The 26,048-nt window shown below is 40.8% G+C and overlaps 1 protein-coding gene across 5 annotated transcripts in view; it reads right to left on the bottom strand.

The window, feature by feature from the left end:
• Positions 1 to 7,263: 7,263 nt before the first annotated feature.
• The window catches only part of DOCK4 (dedicator of cytokinesis 4), a 378,644-nt gene continuing 359,859 nt past the window's right edge, over positions 7,264 to 26,048 (bottom strand). For 4 of the 5 annotated variants that reach the window (XM_073651958.1, XM_073651957.1, XM_073651959.1 and 1 more), the window contains 5 exons: positions 25,075 to 25,184; positions 20,700 to 20,772; positions 15,599 to 15,712; positions 14,952 to 15,013; positions 7,264 to 13,243 (listed from right to left, as the gene is read on the bottom strand). In XM_073651958.1, coding sequence (XP_073508059.1) covers positions 12,821 to 13,243; positions 14,952 to 15,013; positions 15,599 to 15,712; positions 20,700 to 20,772; positions 25,075 to 25,184 — 782 coding nt within the window. In that variant the 3' untranslated portion in view covers positions 7,264 to 12,820. The remainder of the gene's footprint in view (positions 13,244 to 14,951; positions 15,014 to 15,598; positions 15,713 to 20,699; positions 20,773 to 25,074; positions 25,185 to 26,048) is intronic. The other variant, XM_073651961.1, reaches the window with a different exon arrangement.

Here is a 26,048-nt window from a genome sequence, read left to right as displayed (position 1 = left end):
ATCCAGTATACAGGATAATATTTGACTGGTTTAGGAGATACTGTGATTACAGACATAAGATGTTATATACAGGATTATATAAAGTTGGTGTAATATCTGATGTTATGTAGTCACATTATAATATACCGATCATGTATACTGGATATAATGTACTGTGCGCACAGACATCAGATGGTATATACGGTATAAGGATAATCTCACTGATATAACATATACCAGCCACATATTATCCTGTCTCCATATTGCTAAATGCAACCAGGTCTACTACAAAGATACTCTATGTCACATATTCTGCTTTAAAAAAGCCTCCTGTTAACTTTTTCCCCCTAAATCAGTGTATATGTGCATGTAAAGTAGTGTCAGTGTATTAATATACTCACCTATTGCGGTCTTTCCCAGTTTCCAGTGCCGTTCTGCTCCTCTTCCGTGATGTGACAACCTACATGGTGAGCTGCAACATGTGCTACATGTTCACAGATCGACCAGAAGCTGAAACCAACTTCACCTGCCAGAAGTGTAGACTACTGGCTCTTTTAGAAGAAAAGGTGCGGGGACTGGAAGAAAGAATTGCGACATTAAAACTCATCAAGGAAAATGAAGACTTCCTGGACAGAACAGAAGCGTCACTACTGGTCACGGAAAGTGAAGGAAGCGTCAGAGAACCTCCAGAGGCAGACAAGTGGAGGCAAGTGACCAAAAGAAGCAAGAAGACCATGGAGACACCACCAACCACACAACTGAGAAACAGATTCCAAGGACTTGTGGAGGACGAAGATGGCACACCTAAGGATGAGGAACTACCAGCAAGCAAAAAAGAAAAGAGCACCCAGAAACACCCAGAAGCGACAAGTAAAAGGACAGCCAAGAAGGGAAGAAGAGTGGTGGTGGTGGGAGACTCACTACTGAGAGGAACAGAAGCAGCTATCTGCAGACCGGACATAACCGCAAGAGAAGTATGCTGCCTCCCAGGGGCGAAGATCAAGAATGTTACCGATAGGATACCGAAGCTCATCAGTTCCAAGGATGTCCACCCATTTCTTCTGATACAGGTTGGCACCAATGAAACGGCAAAGAAGGACCTACCGACAATCTGCAAGGACTTTGAAGCATTGGGGAAGAAAGTAAAAGAACTGGATGCACAGGTAGTTTTTTCTTCTATCCTTCCAGTAGACGGGCATGGTGTCAGGAGATGGAACAGGATCCTTGATGTGAACAACTGGCTGAGACGATGGTGCAGACAACAAGGATTTGGATTCCTGGACCACGGTGTGAATTACCTCTATGACGGACTCCTTGCCAGAGGCGGACTACACCTCAACAAACCCGGGAAACACACATTCGCCAGGAGACTCGCAACACTCATCAGGAGGGCGTTAAACTAGAAGAAGAGGGGATGGGAAGAAAAACGCCAGACACGAACATGCAACCAGAGAACATACTAATGAAAGATATGAAGTGCGACAAAGAAGGTCCAAGACAAGATACTTGGAAGGGAGGTAAGAAAATTTCAAATACAATCCACAGGGAGAAGATTGGAACAAAACAAAATCGTGTAAACTGCTTGCTAGCAAATGCCAGGAGCCTGGCAAACAAGATGGATGAACTGGAAGCAGAAATATCTACAGGTAACTATGACATAGTGGGAATAACCGAGACATGGTTAGATGAAAGCTATGACTGGGCAGTTAACTTACAGGGTTACAGTCTGTTTAGAAGGGATCGAAGAAGTCGGAAAGGGGGTGGAGTCTGTCTATATGTAAAGACGTGTCTAAAGCCTACAATACGGGAGGATGTATGGGAGGGAAATGAGGAGGTCGAGTCCTTATGGGTGGAGATACATGGGGCAAAAAACAATAATAAAATTATCATAGGAGTCTGTTATAAACCACCAAATATAGCAGAAGCCACGGAAAGTCTATTAATGAGACAAACAGACGAAGTAGCAAAAAATAACGAGGTGATTATTATGGGGGACTTCAACTACCCCGATATAGACTGGGAAACCGAAAGCTGTAGATCTCAGAAAGGAAACAGGTTTCTGTCAATTATCAAAGACAATTATTTGTCACAACTTGTGCAGGAACCAACTAGAGGGACGGCCCTTTTAGACTTAATATTAACTAACAGGCCAGACAGAATAACTGAGGTGCAGGTCGGGGGGCACCTGGGAAATAGTGACCACAACATTATACAATTCCACATGTGCTTCAGTAGGGAGCCCAGCAAGGGAGTCACAAAAACACTGAACTTCAGGAGGGCAAAGTTTGATCAGCTAAGAGATGCCCTTCACCTTATAGACTGGGATAGTATCTTTAGTAATAGGAGCACGAATAGAAAATGGGAAATTTTCAAAACAGTCCTACATAGTCACTGTAGAAGGTACATACCTTATGGGAATAAAAGGGCTAGGAATAGGAGGAAGCCAATGTGGCTAAATAAGGAAGTCAAGAGGGCAATGAAAAACAAAAAAAGGGCTTTCGGTAAACTTAAACAAGAAGGCAGCGAGGAAGCGCTAATATCTTATAGAGAAAAAAACAAAATCTGTAAGAAACAAATAAGAATAGCAAAAGAGGAGACAGAGAGACTAATTGCCAAGGAAAGTAAAACGAATCCCAAACTGTTCTTTAACTATATAAACAGTAAAAGGATTAAAACTGATGGAGTTGGCCCATTGAAAAATAACCTGGGTAAAATCCTAGAGGGCGATGAGGGTAAAGCAAACCTACTCAATAGCTTCTTCTCCACTGTTTTCACAAAAGAAAACAATTTATCGGAGAAATGCAGAGTGATAAAGTAAACCCTCCGCTAAATATCACCCACCTAACCCAGGAGGAAGTTCAGAAACGCCTAAATAATATCAAAATAGACAAGTCACCAGGCCCAGATGGCATACACCCCCGGGTACTAAAAGAATTAAGTAATGTGATAGACAGACCGCTGTATCTTATATTCAAGCACTCTTTATGGACAGGGACTGTCCCACTAGACTGGCGCCAAGCAAATGTGGTACCAATATTCAAAAAGGGGTCTAAAAGTGACCCTGGGAACTATAGACCAGTCAGCTTAACGTCTGTTGTGGGTAAATTGTTTGAAGGATTTCTTAGAGATGCTATTGTAGAATATCTTAATGATAATAACTGTCTAACTCCATATCAACATGGATTCATGAGGGATCGCTCCTGCCAAACAAACCTGATCGCCTTCTACGAGGAGGTGAGCTCACAGCTGGACCGGGGAGAGTCAGTGGATGTTGTATACCTTGACTTCTCCAAAGCGTTTGATACCGTGCCACACAAAAGGTTGGTATATAAAATGAGAATGCTTGGTCTGGGGGATAATGTGTGCAAGTGGGTAAATAGCTGGCTGAGTGATAGAAAGCAGAGGGTGGTTATCAATGGAGTAAGCTCAGGGTGTGTCAGGGTTACTAGCGGGGTGCCTCAAGGGTCTGTCTTGGGCCCTATATTATTTAATATATTTATTAATGATCTATTGGAAGGGTTGCATAGTAAAATAGCAATATTTGCAGATGATACTAAACTTTGTAAAGTAGTTAATACAGATGAGGATAGGGCACAGCTACAGGAGGATTTAGACAAATTGGGGAGTTGGGCCAAAAAATGGCAAATGGGGTTCAATGCCGATAAATGTAAGGTCATGCACATGGGAAAGAAAAACAGCAGTCACCCATACATATTAAATGGGAAACCGTTGGGGAAATCTGACATGGAGAAGGACCTGGGCGTCTTGGTTAACAGCAAATTAAATTGGAGTGCCCAGTGTCAGGCAGCAGCTGCGAAGGCAAATAGAGTCATGGCATGCATCAGAAGAGGAATAGGGGCATATGATGAGAACATTGTTCTTCCTCTGTATAAAGCGCTGGTAAGGCCGCACTTAGAATATTGTGCACAGTTCTGGGCTCCGGTGCTCAGGAAAGACATATTGGAGCTAGAGAGGGTACAAAGGAGGGCGACTAAGGTAATAAAGGGAATGGAGGGACTAGAATACCCAGAGAGGTTGTCAAAATTAGGCCTATTTACATTGGAAAAGAGAAGGCTTAGGGGAGACCTCATAAACATGTATAAATACATCAGGGGGCAGTACAGAGATCTCTCCCATGACCTGTTTATACCAAGGATGGTGACAAAGACGAGGGGGCACACTATGCGTCTGGAGGAAAGGAGGTTCCTGCACCAGCATAGAAGGGAATTCTTTACAGTCAGAGCCGTGAGACTCTGGAACTCTCTGGGAGAGGAAGTGGTGATGTCCAACTCACTTAATGAGTTCAAGAGAGGCCTGGACGCCTTTCTTGAGAACAATAAAATTACATCTTATGCGTAGTTAATTAATCCAGGGATTTAATCTGACTGCCAGATTGGTGTCGGGAAGTGAATTTTTCCTCAATGATGTAAATTGGCCTATACCGCATGTTTTTTTTTTGCCTTCCCCTGGATCAACGCTGCGGAATAGCTGCAGTGCACAAAAAATAGGCTGAACTGGATGGACGCTTGTCTTTTTTCGGCCTTATAAACTATGTAACTATGTCACCGCTCTTCTGACTCTATGGGTCACACTATGCTCTAGGTGTGACCTGGAAGTGGCGTTTACAATGTAAGGCTATGTTCACACGTTGTGTTTTGCTGCATCTAGCAGTACCAGCAAAGTGTATAAGAAACCAGAATTCTCTGTTCACACATGTTGCCTTTTGTTTGCGGAGTATTTTCTGCCTTGCTTGCGTTTTTGGAAAATAGAGCAAGCCACTTCTTTCAGCGTTTTTTCACCCATAGGAGGTAATTGGTGGTGAAAAAAACACATCAAAAAAGGCAGCTAAAATTTTTTCAGCATTTTTGATGGCAAAATATGGGTTCTATTTTGTGATTAACCATCTTGCTTTGGTCACTGAGATGGTTGTTTGTATTGGGAGAGTTTAATTAAATTAGTGATGTGTACATTAGCTGACCTACTTATGATTGAACAATACCTGTGGCCCAGTGAGGTGTGAAATTGAACAATGCCTGTGCAACTGAATGGCAGACCATAGTGTGAAAGCAAATAGTGTCATACAAACTCAATGCATTGCCAGTGTCTAAACTATTCCTGAACAATTCACCCCCTCCCCATGCCAAAAACAGAATGACTTTTTTTTTCACAGAACTTTATGTACATGCATGAATAGAGACAGAAGGACAATGATAAAAACGCATCAAAAAACGCAGCAAATCTTGCTGCAGAAAAAAGCACAACGTGTGTGAACATAGCCTAAGTCTACAGAGCCTCATTCTGGTGCTCCATGGACTTACATTGTAAAAGAGACTGGTTGGTTGACAGAGCGCGCAGTGTGACTCAGAGAGTCTGAATCACCATGTCTTAGAAGAGTGGAGCAGCGCTGAATCCCGGGGAAGACCATGGCAGGTGAATATATTACCGCACTATACGCAGGTTTAGGGGAATCCTTTGAAAACTAAACAAATAGTAACCAAACGCCTTATAATTCAATGGGACCAGTCAGCTTCAATTTGAAACAGGGAAACACAGGATCCTAATTCTGTTTATCTGTTCTAAATAGAACAGACAGATTGAAAAGATAAATGTACATGTGAACAGAGCCTAAGGGGCTAGTGTGCTGTTTGTCAGAGGCAGTTTTGGCAGAAATTATCAGGAGCTGTGCATTTTCTCCTTGTGTTCTTATTACATATATATGTATATATTGTATACATTATATTGGGTTTAAAAAGACAATTGCACTTTCATTTAGACTTCAATTGTGTGACATCATTGTGTTCTGGCTGGTAAGGCCCCGATGGGAAAAATAAAGGTTGAAAAATCCTGCTGTAATGCTACAAATTTGTTACCCTAATGGCATGTTGATGTAAGGCGTTTCTGCAGTGTTTTTTGTGTGTTTTTGGGGGGGTCTAGAAGCTGAATTTTACCGTACCAGCAAAAACAATGAGATTTCAGAAAGCTCGTGCACACACAGCTTTTTTTTTCCAGACTGAATTTGACGACTGCAGAGTTTTGAAAATCTGCAGCATATCACTTCTTTCAGTGTTTTTTACCCATTGAAAGTAATGAGTAGCTGAAAAATGCAGCAAAACATTTGGGCTATGTGCCCACGATGCAGAAATGAAGCAGAACATTTCTACAGCGTTTCTGCATGGTCTTGGCAGTCAAAAACGCTTGCGAATTTTACATGCGCTTTTGACGCGTTTTTGCAGCGTTTTTACATGCGGATTTGACTTGCGTTTTTCAAGTGCATTGAGACCTCAAATCCGCATGTAAAAACGCACAAATAATGGACATGCTGTGGATTTTTCCGCAAGGAAAATTCCGCAGCATGAGCACAGAACATGCAGATTTTCATTGGGGATCATGGGGCACGGATTACCAAGCATTTTGCAAGTGTTTACGCTGCAGAAAATCCGCATCAAAAAAGCTTGAAAAACGCATAGTGGGCACACAGCCTTATGCCGCGTTTTAGTAATGAGTAACTGAATAAAATGCAGCAAAACATTTATGCTGCGTATTTTGCATGGGTTTTGGTTAATAAAACGAACTTTAAGATGCACTGTAGATTAATCACACATGTAACCCGACTGAAAAATGCATTAAAAAAAAAAAAAGCAACAAAAACACAGCTGTTACATTCAATGCACAGCATTTTTACTGCCAAGGATGAAGATTTTGTCTGCAGAAAAAAAACACATTTGTGAACATACCCTTGCATAAAATGACCATAGTTTCACGTGTTTTTACTTCGTTTGAATGGGTGAAAAAATGCTGCAAAAACGCTGAAAAAATCGACATGCTGCAAATTTAAAAAAAACATTTTGAAGGTTCAAATCGGCCAGGAAAAAATAAAATTTCAGAAATCTCATTCACTTTGATAGTACTGTAAAACGCAGAGTTTTTTTTCATGGCAAAAAAGCAGCATGTGAACAAGCCCTTACATTGAAAAACAAGTAGGGAAGTATAGATGAATGGTGAAATCACAGAAGAAGGAAGTAGCTAGCTTCTCGTCCAAGATGTAACTGGCAGATTTGGACATGCACTAAAAGACAGGTAAGATGTAGCATTTTTAACAAAGACGTGTAAGCATTTTATTGTAAATCAGGAGACACACATCAGGAAAGGTTTTGTTCAAATCTCTGGAAAGATGCTTTAATTTTACATGAATGATAACTAGTCTATTGTAAGCAATTGAAAGGAACTACAGACACTGCACACATTCCATAGACTAAAAACAATTTAAAAGAAAAGCAAAGCATATATATTATCCAAGTAACTTTATTTGATTTTGTTCCATTGCGGCACCATCTAATATGCACATCTGGTAAAGAGTTCATCATAATAATTATTATGCATGAATGAGTCCAGTAATACACGCATATATTAAATGTAACACTTCTGCTGGTTGCCAGAAATAGACGATGGCCGCAGAAAAAAAAAAATAACACTTGCTGTAAAACACTGTACAACAAATCAACTATGTACTACACATATAAATCAGAAGAGCCTGTTATAATATCATAATGTCGAAATTGAAACTGACGGCAATGCATCTTTATATAAATCTATATCCTGTATATGCAAAGATATACAAACAAGCGTATATTCTTCTCACCCCGTTATCTGTTAAATATGTTAAAAACACAACACTGTATGTTATATCCCAAAGCCACAACCAGTTCTAAAAATTCCAAACTGCAAAATAGCCTGGTACAAAGCTACAAGTTCTAGCCTTCTTTAATATCTTTTACTAAAACATAAATATTCTTTACCATATATTTTCTTCTGACATTCAAAATTGTAAAGTCAATATGGCTGAATTATTATTTAAAAAGCAGATATTTACAAACCGTTTCAATACATAAATTATTTGGCATAATTCTCACAATCATACTGCATATGCGCGCCTGCTTTTAAGTGGAATATTTTAAAGTTAACAAATTATGTACAAAAATACTCGAATAATTACTAAAAATGTAATTAGTCACCTGCTAAACAGTTTTCTTGGGAAAATATATAAAAAGTGAACTTTTTCTTTCAACCAGACTGTCTTTAAAAGCAAAATACATGCTTTTTCCTAAAAATCAACTTCCCAGCAAAAAAAGGGAAATACCTTCATTTTTTTTTATCTTTATTTTTTTTTTTTTTTTAAAGGAGGGTTTAAAATGCATAACCAGTTTGTAAATTGCCATAAAAGAATGAGAGCGGTGAAATCAATTGTGGAAGGTGCACTGTTCTAGGTGAGAGTGTCGAATTATGTGCCAGAACAGGTGGCAGTTTTGTTGGTAGGAACATAAAAGTAATACAGTAACTCAGCAGAGATATACAATGCCCATAATGCAAGGACTAATGACGATGAGACAGCACATAGGCTAGAAAGGCACAACATTACATCTGTACAAGAGTTTGGGGTGGAAAACTGCATTGGTTGGGAATGTTCTGTAGGATTAATTTGGAAACCATAAGAAAAAAAATGGATGCAAATGTTTATTGCAATACTTACCAGCTACTTCATTCGTGCATAAAGGATAACAGGGACCTAGATAGAAAAGATACTTGATAATGGGGTGTGCTGTGCAGAAATAATAATTTATGAGACACTATACTTATGGCTTATTCTAAAAATAAGCCATCAATGTGTAATGGGTGTGTGGGCCCTCTCTGATCGGCAGAAATGGGCCTTGTATCCCTTTCACAGTTTATTCGGGCACAACTCCTTGTCCGAGTGCAGCTGCACAAGATGCTGCAACTTAGCCCCATTTACCTGAACGGTGTTGTGCCGCCTCCATCCTGCCGATCAGTGGGGCCCTTATAGATTGAACCCCAACTAATCACAAACCTAAGGATAGGCCTTCAGTGTATTCCGGACAAGCTCTTTAGTGAACCCACACATCTGACCTACCATCTTGAAAGGGAAAGATTAAGGGCTCGTTCAGACGAGGATATCGTACGGACATGTGCTGTCCGAGGAAAAATCGGACAGGACACTGACCAATGTAATTCAATTCAATGTAGTTCAAATGACTGCTTTTTCTCATAGACAGTGTCTGTGGCATGCACTATTCTGTTCCAAGTCCATTTAATTCTATAGGTGCATAAAAAAATCAAATCCCACACAGAACAACCTTGTGACATCCGATTTTTACAGATACATTTACCGTATTTTTCTAAACATAAGACGCACCGGACCATAAGATGCACCCCCCATTTTGGGGTGGAAAAGATTTTTTATAAGATGGGAGTCTGGCTGATAGTCCAAATTTAAGGTATCTTACCTGGGGTGCAGTGGAGCAGGGTCACAGGAGGCATAGGCTCTTCCTCAGGAAGCTGGCAGCAGCAGAAGTGGGGCAACGCTGCAGGCCCTGGGTGGGAGGAGGGGGTGTCCCAGTGGTGCGATGCTGCGGGCACGGTGTCGGCGGTCAGGCAGAGTTAATAGCATTGCTTTCTCGGCAGTGAGGCAGAGCAGAGTGCATTACATTTCTGGTGGTGGGCTTCAGGAAAGTGGCTGCCGGAGGCAGCGCATGCACAGATTGAGATCTCGGAATCTGCAGGCTTCAGGTAAATGGCCGCCTCCGTTGGCGCATACACAGATTGAGATCTCGGCTACGCAGAGATCCCAATCGGGGCATGCACCACTGGAGGCCACCCACGGTTTCAGGAAAATGGCCGCCGGGAAAGCAATGCACCCCGCTCTGCTCACCGCCGACACCGGGCCCGCAGAAACTCCACACTTCTGCCGCCGCCGGCTTCCTGAGGAAGGGACCCTGTCTCCTGTGATCCCGCTCCACCACCGCCGCAACTTCCAAGAATGTAAGCTGCATTCGGACTATAAGACGCACCCCCCATTTTCCTCCCAAATTTGGGGGAGAAAAAGTGCGTCTTATAGTCTGAAAAATACAGTACATTGCCACTAATAACTTTGAAAACTTTATTTATGTACATTTTTGAATGTAGATGTATGAAAACTGGTCGCATACAGACGTAAAGAACGGACACACGGATGACTATATGGATGAAAATCATCCAAGTTTTCTGGATGAAACACAGATGATTTATAATACGCTCACCTGACCCCGGCCTTAATGTGTTCCCTGAAACTTACAAGTATACAGATGATGTGCATTGGGAGAAATATGTAGTATATGACCGAGAGCTCCTGCTCTATTATCTACGTTATTGTGAATGAGTTTTTCTGCGCCATCCACATGTACCAGATAATAATACTATGTGGGTAGTAAATAAACCAATGTACTGAGAGGTATGACTATTATTGCTTTCAAGATCCAAGTCATCATCCCAGAACGGTCATGATAACTTCGTAGGTGGGGGCACTGTTGTACTGGCATCTATACAGGACATCTTAATTTACATAGCAGGGCACACAAAAATGATCGCTCCCTGTTATTAAGAAATATGGAGAGAAACCAAGCTCTCCGCCTAATATACCTCTGATAAATCTATTTTACTAGTGTATACAGAATACATAAAAATATCCTACAGTACTAAGCTGAGTAATGCTATGTTCTTATTAGGTGTGCATACTAACCTGCAGCACCAGTGTTACGACTACATAGGAAATATACCGCACAGCACTATGTAACTAAACTACGTTTCCCCACTTCAAGTATCCATTAGATTAGTGTAGAAAGCGCATTATACATCATAAATAGTGATCTTCAGTTGCTGACAAGTAAGCCAAATGTAATTGTTGCACTATTACTAGTTATATCTCACATTCTGCAGAAACTGGTGAGCTTTCATGGGTGACCTAGAACAAACTCTGCTGTGTCCGGTGTTAGTGATCTACGTACATGGATGTTTCCATAGATCCGAGTGTGCACAGCAACGACTCGCATCTTCCGCTTGTTGCACGTCCATCCAACATCTGAGTAAGTAGATCATTAAATGTGACTGACAAGCAGGCACATAGCACCTCTCCTATTATCAGAGGGCAAACTTTCAGAAAACAGCGCTGGAACGTCAGTCGGGATTTTTTTCTAATCTAAGGCTAATTAGACTAAGCCTTTCACATTTCTTTTCGCCTTTTATTAGTTCAACTTTCAGGAATACTGTATTTAAAAATATTATGCCTGATATAGATATAAAATGTTCCTTGTATTGCTTGGTCCACTGCATAACCAAATATGTGGAATCAGAAGGAATAGTCCAGCATCAGCAGAACGATTCGGAGAGACAACATACACATCTTGTAGAAACACTGGGGTTGGAAGAAGTGGTTGAATGCAAGGCACGTCTAACATTGGATCTGATTTAGAGTCAATGGAGCAGATGCTTAATCCTTTAGGGCGCCAATATAAAATCAGTAAAAGGGACTCCTCCTACCATAAGCTATTCATTACACGGGACTATAAAAAATGTCTGAGTTTTATTTTGCTATGTTAAAAGGTTTTTTTAATGTGATGAATATAAGAAAATAATACATAGTTGCTTATTAGGAGAAAACGGTGACGTTGAGGTGAAGACATTCTGGGCAGAGTTGTGAGGGGCTGTGATACTTTACTACTCCGGTAATTAGCATGTCCATTGAATGCGGGTCCATTGATACATATGTTCTAGTAAGAGAATGGACCCCTCTGTGTATTAAATACAGGGTAAATCATTTTACTAGTGAAATATATAAGTGAAGGTGCATCAATGACTTGACCAAAATAACGTTCTGGATTAGCAAATGTAAAGGGGTTCTCCGGGTGTAACAGAATTTACCGGAGTATGCGATGTGCTCCCACTCGGTAATTTACTCCATAAAGCGATTTGGTTCCCTTGTCCAATCAAATGCTCTGTTCGCACTACCACTATTCTTAATTCCACTGGGTCTCCATTCCTTTTTATGACTACAAGTGGGAATCTGTTTTAAGAGTTTTAACACATGGCACTAATGTGAACAGAGGCATTATATATTATATATTGTGTAAATCTAACTCAGATCCATCGTTTTTTAGTTACAAAGACATAGAAAAACCACACAAGACAAAGCTGTAGAAAAGTTCTGCATTACTAAACCACTAAAGCAACCCTAGTTTCACTGCCTTTCACACATTGCTTGACAAGTGGATACACGCCGATATAAAGCCAATAGCAAGGCTGGAAGCAGAGACATGTATGTAGCTACAGCATTTAAGGGTCTGCGATGACCACTGGAGCAACCTGGTAGGACATGCAGTTCTGAGAATTCCCCTCCCTTCAGTTACTAAAACATTAAAAGAGTTTCTGCATATACAAAATGCACAAAGTACGGAAGAGAATTCATCGCCACTGAGCAGAGATTTATATATACATTATACATGTAAAATCCCTTATTCTCTAAAGAAAATGAAGAATATTATATTCAGAAAAGTAATATATTAACAGGGTCATCAAATTAATATTAGATATTGGAAGTTATCGCATATTACAAATTTGGAATTGTTGGCTGGTTTAATGGTTAAAACGCAATAAATCAAGTAGCTTGAAAAATGAAAACCAAATCACAAAAACTATCTATGAAACCAATAATTAAACAGTGTATTGATAATATCAAATTCATATCCAGTAAGCACATACTCCATGAACATATGTGGTTTTGTATGTGATCCAAAGTGCCTCTTGTCAAGTTACTCCTGAATTAATATCTCTATAATAATGTGCAAAACAATAATACATAACAAAATTCTTCACTTCTTTAAGAGAACCAAATAGTAAACAATTAAAGTGCCCTTTACTCTTCTTACATCTAGAACCGTTGTGCAGTGTTCATTTATCACTGGACCCCTGGGGGTTACTTGTGCTGCAAGGTCATACTGTTCGTTCAGCAATTCTGTTACAACTGAGATACTTTCCTTGGGAAAGGTCTTGGGCGTGGTAATGGATCAGTCCTTTTGCCGTTCTCCAGACTTGTTGGACGTGCTGGGCCAGGTTTGGGTGGTAAAGCTGGAGGGTCAATAGGAGCAGGTATGGAAAGACATTGTGGTACGGGTACAGGACGCCTTAAGGTCCGTTCATACACACTGTAGGGGGGTGGTGTTTTATTCTCCTTTCTTGATGGTTCCTCTGATATGCCATAACTTGAGCAGGATCCGGTTTGCTCAAAGATTTGACTCTCAAAACCTGACATTTCTGAAATGCTGCAACGACTTAGAGAAGAAATGCCACTGCTGCAGCTTCCGGACAAGACTGGAGAATTGGACATCATGCTTGAAGGATGGCAATCCACAGGAGATGGCGTAAAGGACTGCATTGAGCCCTGAAAGACAGTGAACAAAACTTAGTAACATAAATCCTAAACAAGGAGATGAGCTGTGCGAGTTCAACATCATTGCAAAATGTAATCCCTACTGATTTCATTCAAAATCTCGTCACCTTACCATAAGGTATAGTCCTGTGGTCCGTAATGCTTGGGGAACTGACCGAGTCAACATCACAGAACAAACTGAACAAGGATTAGACAGGCTTATCAACTGACGCAGAACAGAACGGATTCCCTTTGCTGAACTTGTATGCAATAGAGAGACCCAAGCAGTAATCACCCTGCTACATCCTTAGTATTGGAACTGTTCAAAATCCAAAAGGGGGAGCCCTGGGCATAATGCCGTGCAAAGGGGGGAGCCCTGGGCGTGACGCCGTGCAAAGGGGGGAGCCCTGGGCGTGACGCCGTGCAAAGGGGGGAGCCCTGGGCGTGACGCCGTGCAAAGGGGGGAGCCCTGGGCGTGACGCCGTGCAAAGGGGGGAGCCCTGGGCGTGACGACGTGCAAAGGGGGGAGCCCTGGGCGTGACGACGTGCAAAGGGGGGAGCCCTGGGCGTGACGATGTGCAAAGGGGGGAGCCCTGGGCGTGACGACGTGCAAAGGGGGGAGCCCTGGGCGTGACGACGTGCAAAGGGGGGAGCCCTGGGTGTGACGACGTGCAAAGGGGGGAGCCCTGGGCGTGATGCCGTGCAAAGGGGGGAGCCCTGGGAGTGATGCCGTGCAAAGGGGGGAGTCCTGGGTGTGACACCCATGAGCCCTGGTTGTGACATTTTACAAAGGAGAGTCCTGGGCATGACACTATGAACAGAGGGGAGTTCCTGGGTGTGACACTATGAATCGCACAAGGGGAACGTCCTGTAAATTACACTTTATAAAGGGGAGTCCTGTTTACTAAACTGTACACGCAGAGGGGGAACATCTTGTGCATGATGCTGTACAGGGCAAAGGGGAAGAGTTCTGCCTACGACATTGTATGTGGAGAAGGGAAGTCCTTGGGATCACACAGACTTTCTGGATCATACTTCAAACCTGGTGATGTGCTGTGGACTAGACCAGCCATGTTTTATACTAACCATAGTCCCAAGTTGAGTCTTATGGTTGCACAGGTAAGCAGATTATCATCATCATGTCCATGGATGGTTGTACTTACAAGTTTCACTATGGTGCATTGGAAGTTTTCTCCTGTTTCCTCACCACTGTTGTGTATGGTGATTCCTGTGGTGGCCACAGTATGTGACTTGCTATTCAATGAGGATTTGTAGCTGTCAAGCCAACAAGTCACTAAAGAACCTAATAAAGCAGTATATCATGCTTTCTGCCATCTGACAGTAGTGAGGTATATGTTTCCTAAGCAATGTGCAGTCTATACTACGTCTACAGTATTATCAGCTGGGTTTAATAATGACTTACATAACACAGATTGCCCTATTCATTCGGGCTATTTTATTTTGAATATTTCATGGCAAAAAAACTATGTTTATGTAGTGACCCTTACAATTCTGTTTTCATAACAGACAAAAATACGTAACTGGCTTTATTAATTCACCTTCGACCAAATCAAGCATTATTTCCCATCTCTCCGGCTCCAGTGAAAGCTTTATAGAAAGGAGAGCTACAAGTAATCCATGGAGCAAGAGTGCCCTCTGCTGGCCACTGGTAGTTCAATGTGTGCTACAGTTCACATACAGAAAAAGCAGAAAAGTTTACCTTCATAGGGGACCTTCCCATTATAGAAGGGGACACTGCAGCGATATTTCTAGCTGGAGAAGCTGAAATTAAACAGATATTAATCTATAAATCATTCTGCACTGACACCACAAACACATTCTCCATTACAGTTATTGTCTTTTATATATATGTGTCTTATAGAAACTGTAACAGCAGGTGTCCCACCCAAATACTGGCGATTATACAATGTTAGACCCTCAAATGTGTTGATGGATATATAAGACAACATGGATGCTGAGCGATAAATGAACCTGTCCTCACTACAGGATATCCCATCCAATGGCACATGTTAAAACGCCAGGTCCACCGTGTTATTTTACCAAACAGCATCAAAACTACTTGGCGTTTAATAGTGGCTAAAACTAGCAAACATATAGTAATGAGTCGGCTTTAATTATGTGTACTGAGTTCACCAATGATTAAAGTCTACTGTGTATACATCTACATTATGGGATGTATCCGTGGACAGGTGGCGACAGTGCCTTACTTTCTAAAAGTGTACTGCTCCTTTAAATGCTTTGTTGCAATCTTTGCTATAATAAAGCCTTTAAAAGAAGCAAATAAAACTAGCATGCCTGGAATGAGCTGGGAATTCACAGTTATACGTCTAAGCAGAGAGCTCCTACCCGCTTGTGTGGGTCTGGGGGGCACAGGAGGAGTTATGAGTCTTCCACTTTCTGACATGTTTTTGGCTTCCTTCCCGCTATCCAGGCTCCAACTGCTTGGGGTTGTGTTCACTGCTGTAAAATTGGAGCAGAATTGACACAAACAACCTTGAATGTGTTATTTTCTACGGAGCAGATGACCGCAGCCCTTCACATTTCATAGTGAAGAGAAGCACAAAGATGTAGCCTACCTGACAGACAAAGGAGACCACTGCAATGACCACATAAATTAGCAATGGCTTCATGAATTCATAAGGACGCAGGCGGATTTCATCTTACTATAAAATGAAGATTCTTTTAATGCGGCAGCAATAGCTCAGTGTGGACTGTAAAATGACTTGCATAACACAAAGGAGCCAGAACTTACCATTCAATGCATGCTACTAAATAGCCGAGGGGCCCCTGCTAGTTACAGCAGATCTGTCACCAGGTTCCCCAATATAAACTTCACACATCTCTTAGACCTGATGAGGCTGGTGTACATACATTGACAGTTCATGTCAGAATATTTAAGTAAGCTCTCAAGAGTCCAAAGGTATTCAATCTCCACCCTTCCCAGGCTGACTGACAGCTGCAGCTTGTACTGAGCAGTGTGAGATCTCAGCAGCTGAGGAGATGTCAATCAGGATAGGTAGCCAAAGATTGGGAGTATAAACTTTCATAAAGGAATATACAGCTATTTTGATATTTTTCACAGTAAGTACAATGGCCTCATTTGGCGTAATATATTCAATACTATATGCAAGTTGTATTATGAAATATGGTGACAGAGCTGCTTCAGGTACCCATACATATTAATGTTGACCAAACCCAAGAATTTCATCTGGACCAGCTGATTAGTGTGTATGGGGTCGGCTGGATATTCTCCAATAGGTCTTTGGACATGCTGAATTACAACCCCAGAGCCTTTTGTTTCCCTGGGGTATAAGCCTCTTCCAGAAGTGGGGTATAAGCCACGGTCAGCCCCAATAAAAGCACATGCATGCTTTGAAGATCGGAGCGAGGTCGAGAGAGATACGTTTTTGTCCGACTGCTATCTACGGTATATGGACATGGAGTACCTTGAGTAAGAGCTGAGATCATGGAGAGGACTCCATGACAGATTGTGTCATTCCGGCACCACACGGTGGGCACCTTTTCTGCAGTTCTGCTATTTGAGAAGTTTATGAGGTCATCTGTGCAAAAACCTCGTAATTGCCTCTAAAATACTTCTAGTCCATTATCTTTATATTATCTGCATCAACATTAATTATGATGTTTATCAATATTAATGTCAGTGCAAATGACTGATTATTCTCCTCCACTCATGGCCAAGTAGAGGAGTATGAGACACCGCAGACATTAACGAGGCAGCCAGAACATTAAGCAGCCTGCTTGTAGATGGAAATGGAGTAGGAATAATCTAGTCATGGAGAGGGATGATTACATTATACACAGCGTTATTAGCCAAGCAGACAGAGAGAGAAAGTGCAGATGCGTAGCTGTTGTCTAGGCCTATTACACGCTATGTGGGCATTTCAATCTGCTCTGTGGTACTACAAGTAATGGAGGATGGGGGAGCTGGACCGGGAATATGATGTGAAGTGCAAAATTCATTTAGGGAGTAGAGGGCCTGTGACAAAGCCAATACTACATATAGACGTAAGTACATATTCTATGAGTTAATCAGTAGCAAATGAATTAAAGACTGCAAATGAAGACTTTCAATTAGTCTATTGAACCCAAGATAATGCACTAAGATTGTCACAGCTTAGGAAAGAAGCGAACATTTCTATCCACGGATATAGATCCGATTTATATTGGAACCCTTGTCTTCTGTTCTGTAAAATTAGGCAAGATAAAGTAACATGCTCATAAACGTCATATACACACATATATACTAAACAGCTTTGTCACCTTCGCCACTAAATATTATATATTTTCTCCCTTTAATTCATAACTACTATCAGGCAATTAATACATTTTAGCATTGGGTGGAAACACAGATACATCAAAGTGTCTAATTAAGCCTGATTTACCTCTAGGAATATCAGTGCCCGTGCCAAATACACTGACTGCTCTTTATCTTATGTCACTTTCTTTATTCAGAACGTGAATTACAAGCCTTAATGATTAGCAATTAAGATAATTTCGTGCTAAAATAATGGCCTCCATCTATCTTATTCACAAAGCTCACAGCGGCAATTTGTAATTATGTACAGGCGAGGATGAGACGAGGAAGTATACACTTCATGGTCCCTGGAACACACGAATATACATTACTGGCACCAATATTCACGACCACTGATGCTTACCTTTCCCTTTTTTATTGAAATATCTTGATATTGAATGTTCCAATGAGAGAACAGTTGGTGGGGATGGTGTGAAGGGTGTTGGGTGCAATAGAAAGATATTAATGGGAAGCTAAAGTCTGCACATGAAAATGCCAAGAGGCACAAAACCTATGGTATATAGGTCAGTTTCCCTTCCATAGGTGTGGTTAGCCCATGAGTAAGTATATCAGATACTTACAATACCCAAGTATGTATAGTATAAGGAACAATGTATGATTTCTAGTAATGCTAACCCACAAATCACATTGTTTAGATGCTTAGTAGACATGTACACAAAACACATCTACTGTTGATGTGACCATGGAGGGTTCATGGGCAGCACATAATTATGTGCAAATTATGAATATCATACCTAGCAGGGCTGAGACCCTTTTACCTACTGACTGTGGTGAAGGGGAGAAAACAAAGGGGCTCTTCATGACTGAGCAATAGGCACAGGAATGCTACTGCCTGGTTCCTGAATTAGGAAAAACATTGCAAATAATGCAGTTGGGTATTAGAAACAAAGGGTATATAACTATGGTAAAGAAAGAGGAGTTATGCAGAAGTTAAAGGGATCCTGTCCAGAAAATAGCTAATCTGCAGGTAAAATCATGTTAGGCTCCCTTAACGGAGCAGCGGCTACATGGAGAAAATGAACAGATATCTTCCCTGTAGCCGCTGAAGAGAAGAAGACCATCAATCACAATGCACAATGCAGGGGTTTGATTACAGTATAGGAGTGGTGAATGTAACAGCCCCTTTCATTGCCCCTACCACTTACCTGCACATTAACACTATATCTTCAGGTAATTAGCATTTCCTGACATGACATGTTCCCTTCAAGATGCGAATACTAACATTTTTATTGGCTGTGGTGGAAATATTTTAACCATTAGTAAAGGTGGCACATTGGAAGATACACTACTTTTACAAATGCTTCTTTGGTAGTCACTATGTCATAAGCTACATTGGTACATTTCTACATTTCAGATGCACACTTGAAAAGATTGTCCAGGATTAGAATTGCATGGCTACCATATAAAAAAAACAAAAAAAACCCCGAAAAAAACATTGCCACCTCTGTCTACAGATTGTGTCTGGTATCAGCTCCAATTAAGTGAATGGTGCAGTTTCTATAGCACATACAACCTGTTGGCAAGGGAGGCACTGTTTGGGAAAAAGGTAGCCATGTTTTTCAACTTCTGGAGATGCTCTGGAAGGTAAAAGATTTTCAGGTAGTAGGAGAAGAAGTGATAAGAAAGAAGTCCCACATTTGGCCCCATAAGGATTATGAACAGGGCACAGCTACAGGAGGATTTAGATAAATTGGGGAGTTGGGCCAAAAAATGGCAAATGGGGTTCAATGCCGATAAATGTAAGGTCATGCACATGGGAAAGAAAAACAGCAGTCACCCATACATATTAAATGGGAAACCGTTGGGGAAATCTGACATGGAGAAGGACCTGGGCGTCTTGGTTAACAGCAAATTAAATTGGAGTGCCCAGTGTCAGGCAGCAGCTGCGAAGGCAAATAGAGTCATGGCATGCATCAGAAGAGGAATAGGGGCATATGATGAGAACATTGTTCTTCCTCTGTATAAAGCGCTGGTAAGGCCGCACTTAGAATATTGTGCACAGTTCTGGGCTCCGGTGCTCAGGAAAGACATATTGGAGCTAGAGAGGGTACAAAGGAGGGCGACTAAGGTAATAAAGGGAATGGAGGGACTAGAATACCCAGAGAGGTTGTCAAAATTAGGCCTATTTACATTGGAAAAGAGAAGGCTTAGGGGAGACCTCATAAACATGTATAAATACATCAGGGGGCAGTACAGAGATCTCTCCCATGACCTGTTTATACCAAGGATGGTGACAAAGACGAGGGGGCACACTATGCGTCTGGAGGAAAGGAGGTTCCTGCACCAGCATAGAAGGGGATTCTTTACGGTCAGAGCCGTGAGACTCTGGAACTCTCTGGGAGAGGAAGTGGTGATGTCCAACTCACTTAAAGAGTTCAAGAGAGGCCTGGACGCCTTTCTTGAGAACAATAAAATTACATCTTATGCTTAGTTAATTAATCCAGGGATTTAATCTTACTGCCAGATTGGTGTCGGGAAGTGAATTTTTCCTCAGTGATGTAAATTGGCCTATACCTCATGGTTTTTTTGTTGCCTTCCCCTGGATCAACGCTGCGGAATAGCTGCAGTGCACAAGAAATAGGCTGAACTGGATGGACGCTTGTCTTTTTTCGGCCTTATAAACTATGTAACTATGTAACTTGTTGGGATCTCTTCGCGTATGCAGAGATTTATGAGGGCGCATTTTTCTGCTGATGTTTCTATAGACATATTTGATGCCACCTAAATGGGTAAACTAACACTCATCTCTGAAAGCTGTCCTAGAAGAGGAAATGATCAGATAAGCAGACTTTGGCCCCACTATGTTTATGCATCCGTCATGAAATGGCAGACATGGCTGGTGGAAACAAAAGCAGAAACAGAGTATAAATCAATTCCCTTTGTGGCACTGCAGTCTGTAGTTCTATTAGGATTTCAATAATGAATCCAGTTTTTTTTGCACATTCAGACAGAACCGCCAGCAGAGTCTTGATGCACTGCATAAACGCAATGTGAACAGGGCTTTCATTTATAGGTCAGTTCAACTCTGAGAAAACTGTACAGAACTGATTTTACCTATATTAGCATCAAACATAGCAGAGTAAACTTGAGTTCTCACTGTAGGTAACATACCTTTATCTGGAGCCGAGAGGTTTGGGTCGCTGCGAGGTAAAGTATTTTCTCCAATGTGATTAAAAAGTGCCCTCTAGAAATATTAAAACATGAAAGAGTTAGCACAGAGGTAACAAGGCGCCGCTGCCATTTCCAGGTAGCAAAACCAGTGACATGTCTTGGTTTTTGTTTTGTCATATTGTGGTCAGGACTACATTATTTTCAGTAAAAAGTTGTAATTCCCGTGGCTTCCATGAACGGATTGGATTCTGGGAATATAGATTGACTTTGTAATAAAGTTTTGTATCCAATACGAGCATAATTTCTTCAACTTTAACATCAGACATATTTTGTATGTTAGGAAGCTGGCACTGAAGACCTTCGTGAATATCATTTGGCTTATTGCTCTTCTGCATATATTACACATCCCTTTTTTTACCATATCCTGGACTGCTCCTAGCACAGCGGTGCACTTTAAAAAAATATTTTGTATGGGGTGGTGGTGGGGACTCAGGAGTTGTATTGTCTGGAGTTTTATAAAATGTTTAAACTTTTTCAACAAAAAACACAATTTAAAAAAAGACCGTAATGAAACTGCATTAATATTATTTCTTTATATAATGCCCCAAAAGCGTCTAAGACAAAGTGTCTGAATGTCCGCTCTACTTTCCCAAGTAAAAGCTTCATGCTTCTTGTATTTACTATTACAATATGGTTTCTACATAGTGGTAATTGTCAATATGCATTATACATCTATTTCCATCCCACTATGCAGCTACACGAATGCATAAGGTCCATTTATACTCAGAACGCACGTTCATCATAATTTTGCGGTCTGAACAGGCTGCTGATCACCTGATGAATGCGCAAAATGCTCGTCAGGTGAAAGGATCTTTAATTTTGCACAAAAGATAATCATTCTTGGCAACGCATCAACCTGTGTGAACAGAACCTGCGCTGCGGAGAACAATGGTAGCCTACGTGTACTGAATGATTTTTAATAGATTGAGATTGTTCTGTGCACATCTGAACCGGGATCAGCTTATGTAAATGGGCTATTTATCGACTGCTGACCAGCATGTTGTTGAATGGCGGTAGTGTAAGGTCGAGCGTCGCGCAGTGTAAATAGACCATTTAGCTGGGTTTATATGTTCCAGATCAGATGAGGATTTTGGTGTGGATACCATGTATTCATTGTTAACAAAGCAGCTAACATTTTGCATGCAATCAAATGAATATTGTAGCTCCATTTTCACGTAGTGGAAAAATATGCACGGTATTTTCAGTATGCTCAACCAACGTGGAGTATGCAGCATGCCCTCTATCATGCACAGAAAAGCTGCGTGTGAGCCACACTGAAACTTGCGGATCCTCTTATCAAACACACATTGGGCTCATTCCAAGACATACAGTAGTGTTCAAAATAATAGCAGTTGGTTCAAAAACAAGAGTTAAGCACAAAATCTTTATACTAGTTTTTATTTCCAGCATTGGGAACATTGCACACTGTTTTCTAATTCAAAAGATGAAGAGAAATGTATATAATTTTTAACTACTTTACAGAAAATAGAAAAAAAATCATCATTGGGCTGTTCTAAAAAATAGCAGTGTCTGCGTTTGTCTTTACAAACTCAGAATATGTACTTTTTTTTGACGATTTAGCATTCCTGTGAATCACTAACCTAATATTTAGTTGCATATCTACAGTTTTTTAGAACTGCTTCACATCTATGTTGCATAGAGTCAACCAACTTCCGGCACCTGTCAACTGTTATTCCAGCCCAGAATGCCTTTGACTACATCCCACAATTTCTTGGCATTTCTTGTCTTTGCCTCACAAAGGCATTTTTGATGTCACCCCACAAGTGTTCTATCGGATTAAGGTCCGGGGATTGGGCTGGCCACTCCATGACCTTAATTTTGTTGGACTGGAACCAAGATTTTGCTCATTTACCGGTGTGTTTAGGGTAGTTGTCTTGTTGAAACACCCATTTCAAGGGCATATCCTCTTCAGCGTAAGGCAACATGACCTCTTCCAGCAATTTAATATACACTGGTCCATGATCCCTGGTATGCTGTAAATAGGTCAGGCACCATAATAAAAGAAACATGCCCATATCATGATGATTGCACCACCATACTTCATTGTCTTCAGAGTGTACTGTGGCTTGAATGCAGAGTTTTGGGGCCGTCTGACGAACTGTCTGCGGCACCTGGAACCTGGACCCTGGACCCAAAAAGAACAATTTTACTTTCATCAGTCCACAAAATGTTTCTCCACTTCTCTTTAGGCCAGTTGATGTGTTCTTTTGCTAATTGTATCCGCTTTAGTACGTCTTTTTTTTTTTTTTTTTAACAGTGGGACTTTGGGGGGGCGTCTTGCTAAGAGATTAGCTTCACATAGGCATCTTCTAACTGTCACAGTACTCAAAGATAACTTGAGACCGTCTTTGATCATCCTGGAGCTGATCATTGGCTGAGCCTTTGTCATTCTGGCTATTCTTCGATCCATTAGAATGGTAGTCTTCCATTTTCTTCCACGTCTCTCTGGTTTTGCTTTCCATTTTAAAGCATTGGAGATCATTTTAGCTGAACAGCCTATCATTGTCTGCACTTCTTTATAAGTTTTACCCTCTCCAATCAACTTTTTAATCAAAGTACGCTGTTCTTCTGAACAATGTCTCGAACGACCCATATTTCTCAGGCTTTCAAGGAGAAATGCATTTACAACATGTGCTGACTTTACCCTTAAATAAGGGTTACCTGATTCACACCTGTTTCTTCACAGAATGATTGACCTCATTAATTGAACTCCACACTGCTATTATTTTGAACACACCCCCTTTCAATTAATTATTCAAATATGCAGACTCAAAAACATGCAGATCATGAATGCTGAGTCTGTTGGTTTTCTTAGAATCTACTGCACCAACGGGCAAATTGTTGGACATGTGGTAATATAATTTACACCAAAAACAGTGATTAATCTGGTTAGTCATATTGGACTGTTATTATTTTGAACACTACCGTATGAACATACCCTCAGGGTATGAATGATTTAGAAAGTATGAGTTGAAAATGAGCATCAAACAACCTATCTAAAATAAAAAATTACATTTCTATTATACATTTTTAAACTGTCATCCTCTTGGGTTTTCTGGAGTTCTTACCAGCTGTTATTTTACTACTATGCAAGCATAAAAGTCATTCTGTATGTGTGTGATCCACACAAGAACAAGCTCAACAACCGTCAAAGATGACACAATGTTCAGTTAAAGACTGAACAGTGAGTGTCTCTGATACAGTACGTTACTTGTTTATAAAGATCGTGGTGATGATGATCATGGCAATCTGCAAAAACTAGGCACATTTAAAGGGTACCTTTCATTTCCTCAAACACTACTAACCTGCAGGTGTAGGGTTAATCTGTAAGATAATAGTGTTCCAAGTGTCCGGCCACCTTACTGAAAGCGTGGCTACTGGGAGAAAATGAACTTTATTCCTCTCGGCAGCCTCCAGCTTTTAGTCATAGAGTTGTGCTGGCGCGGCCATAGTCACCACTCAGTACACAGTGAGCAGTGGCTGTAACTACGCCCAGGCACTTTGATTGATAACTTGCTCTGCAGCGCATCTGTGCAGACCAAGCTGTCAATCATAGTGCCGGTGCGTGGTTACAGCCGCAGCTGTGAGTGGTGATTGAAGTGGATCAGGGCACAACCGATAGCTGTGCTTTCAGTAAGGAGGCCGGACAGCATTAGAATGCTATTAACCTGCAGATTCATGGCATTTGGGGACTGACAGGTTCCCTTTAATATTATGTTAATTTTTTTCATGTTACCGCTATTAAATTTGTAGTAAAAAAAAAAAAAAGCAGCTAGACTCCCTTTTAAATTTCTTATCTAAATTTTAAGTATTATTCTAAAATTTTAAAAATTATGTTTATTTAGGACAACATTATATTGCATCTATATATTAAACATATCATTAAAACATACAATTGCCAAATAGTCACAGAATGTTTGAACCTAATTGCAATGGGGAAAAAAGTGTAATTTTCAAATTTTTTAGCACAGGGTTACCAGGCAACTACCAAGCAAACAATTTAAATAGGAAGGTATTGAGAAAAACATAGCTTGCTGATTTTCCTACAAAAGATTAGCTACTTAGTAAGAAGAGCACATCGCTGCACCTCAGCAGTACTGACCTTTCAGTCAAAGCAAATAGCAGCGTTCTATCAACCGTTAACCACGCCAAGAGTAGGTATATTAGATATAATAAATATACTGCTGTTTATAAAAAAATAATCAGTAGATAGATAAGTATGCTATATTATTCTGTATTAGACTTTATCTTTAACAGCACACACACACTGTCAGCTGGCTGGCAATCTGGCTACCTGGGGCGGTTCTGCTGGGATTGGAAATATGGCACTGCAGGGTCTTTCTCTTGGGGACAGGCAGGCATTTTCTCTGGAATGCTTGTGTTTGTCAGATAACAGAGGGGAAGCTAAAACAGAAGACACAGTCATGAGTACATCTCTATAGGGAAAAATCATAAAGAAGATGGGGGATAAAATTAGCTATAGTTGGCAACCAAAATTATTCAACCTTCATTGCAAATTAGGTTTATTAACACAAATTTACGAACTTTCTGCTGTTCGCAATAAACCATGCAAACAAGAAGAATTTTAATAGCTAAACAACTATGATAGCAAGAGGTCTCTCCAAATTCATCACAAAATGACACTTTTATGCAAAAAAACATGCAGCAAGATTTGGTGACAACAGGCACTGTGGTTTCAGCTTGTACAGTAAAGTGCATACTAAAGGTTTCCATGACTAAACTTCAAGTCATAAATCTCTGTTGACCCAAAAACACAATAAAAGTTGTCTCCAATATGGTTAAAACCATATAAATAAACCACAGAAGTTTTGTGATTCCATTTTCTGGAGCAATAAAACAAAACTGAAACTTTGGGGGCTTAAGAATCAGTGGTATGGCTGGTGAGAAAGAATGAAGCATATGCTGAAAAGAACACACTGCCTACAATGAAGCCTGGTGGGCACTTTATGATGCTATGTGGCTGCATTGCTTCTATGTCACTGGAAACCTGCAGTGTATTTAGGGAAAGATGGAGTCAATCAAGTATCCAGAAATCCAAGGAGTAAGCGTCATGTCTTCTATGAGGAAGCTGAAGCTTAGATCTCATTGGACCTTTTAACAGGTCAATTATCCTAAGCATATCTCAAAGCAGAAAGGAAGAAATGTTCAGCTTGTGTTTAGGATATGCACAGCAGGTTTCAGCAGAGATCAAACCAGTAGAAAGGCATTCAAAGTAGTAAAATTAATAGATACTTTATTGTGCTTGTT

Source organism: Phyllobates terribilis, unplaced genomic scaffold (genome assembly GCF_046119375.1).
Source record: "Phyllobates terribilis strain yellow unplaced genomic scaffold, ASM4611937v1 Scaffold_11__3_contigs__length_659146591, whole genome shotgun sequence".
In the NCBI taxonomy this organism is placed as follows: Eukaryota; Metazoa; Chordata; class Amphibia; order Anura; family Dendrobatidae; genus Phyllobates; species Phyllobates terribilis.
The sequence above is the reverse complement of the archived record's forward strand: the minus strand, read 5'-3'. Positions and strand labels throughout refer to the sequence as shown.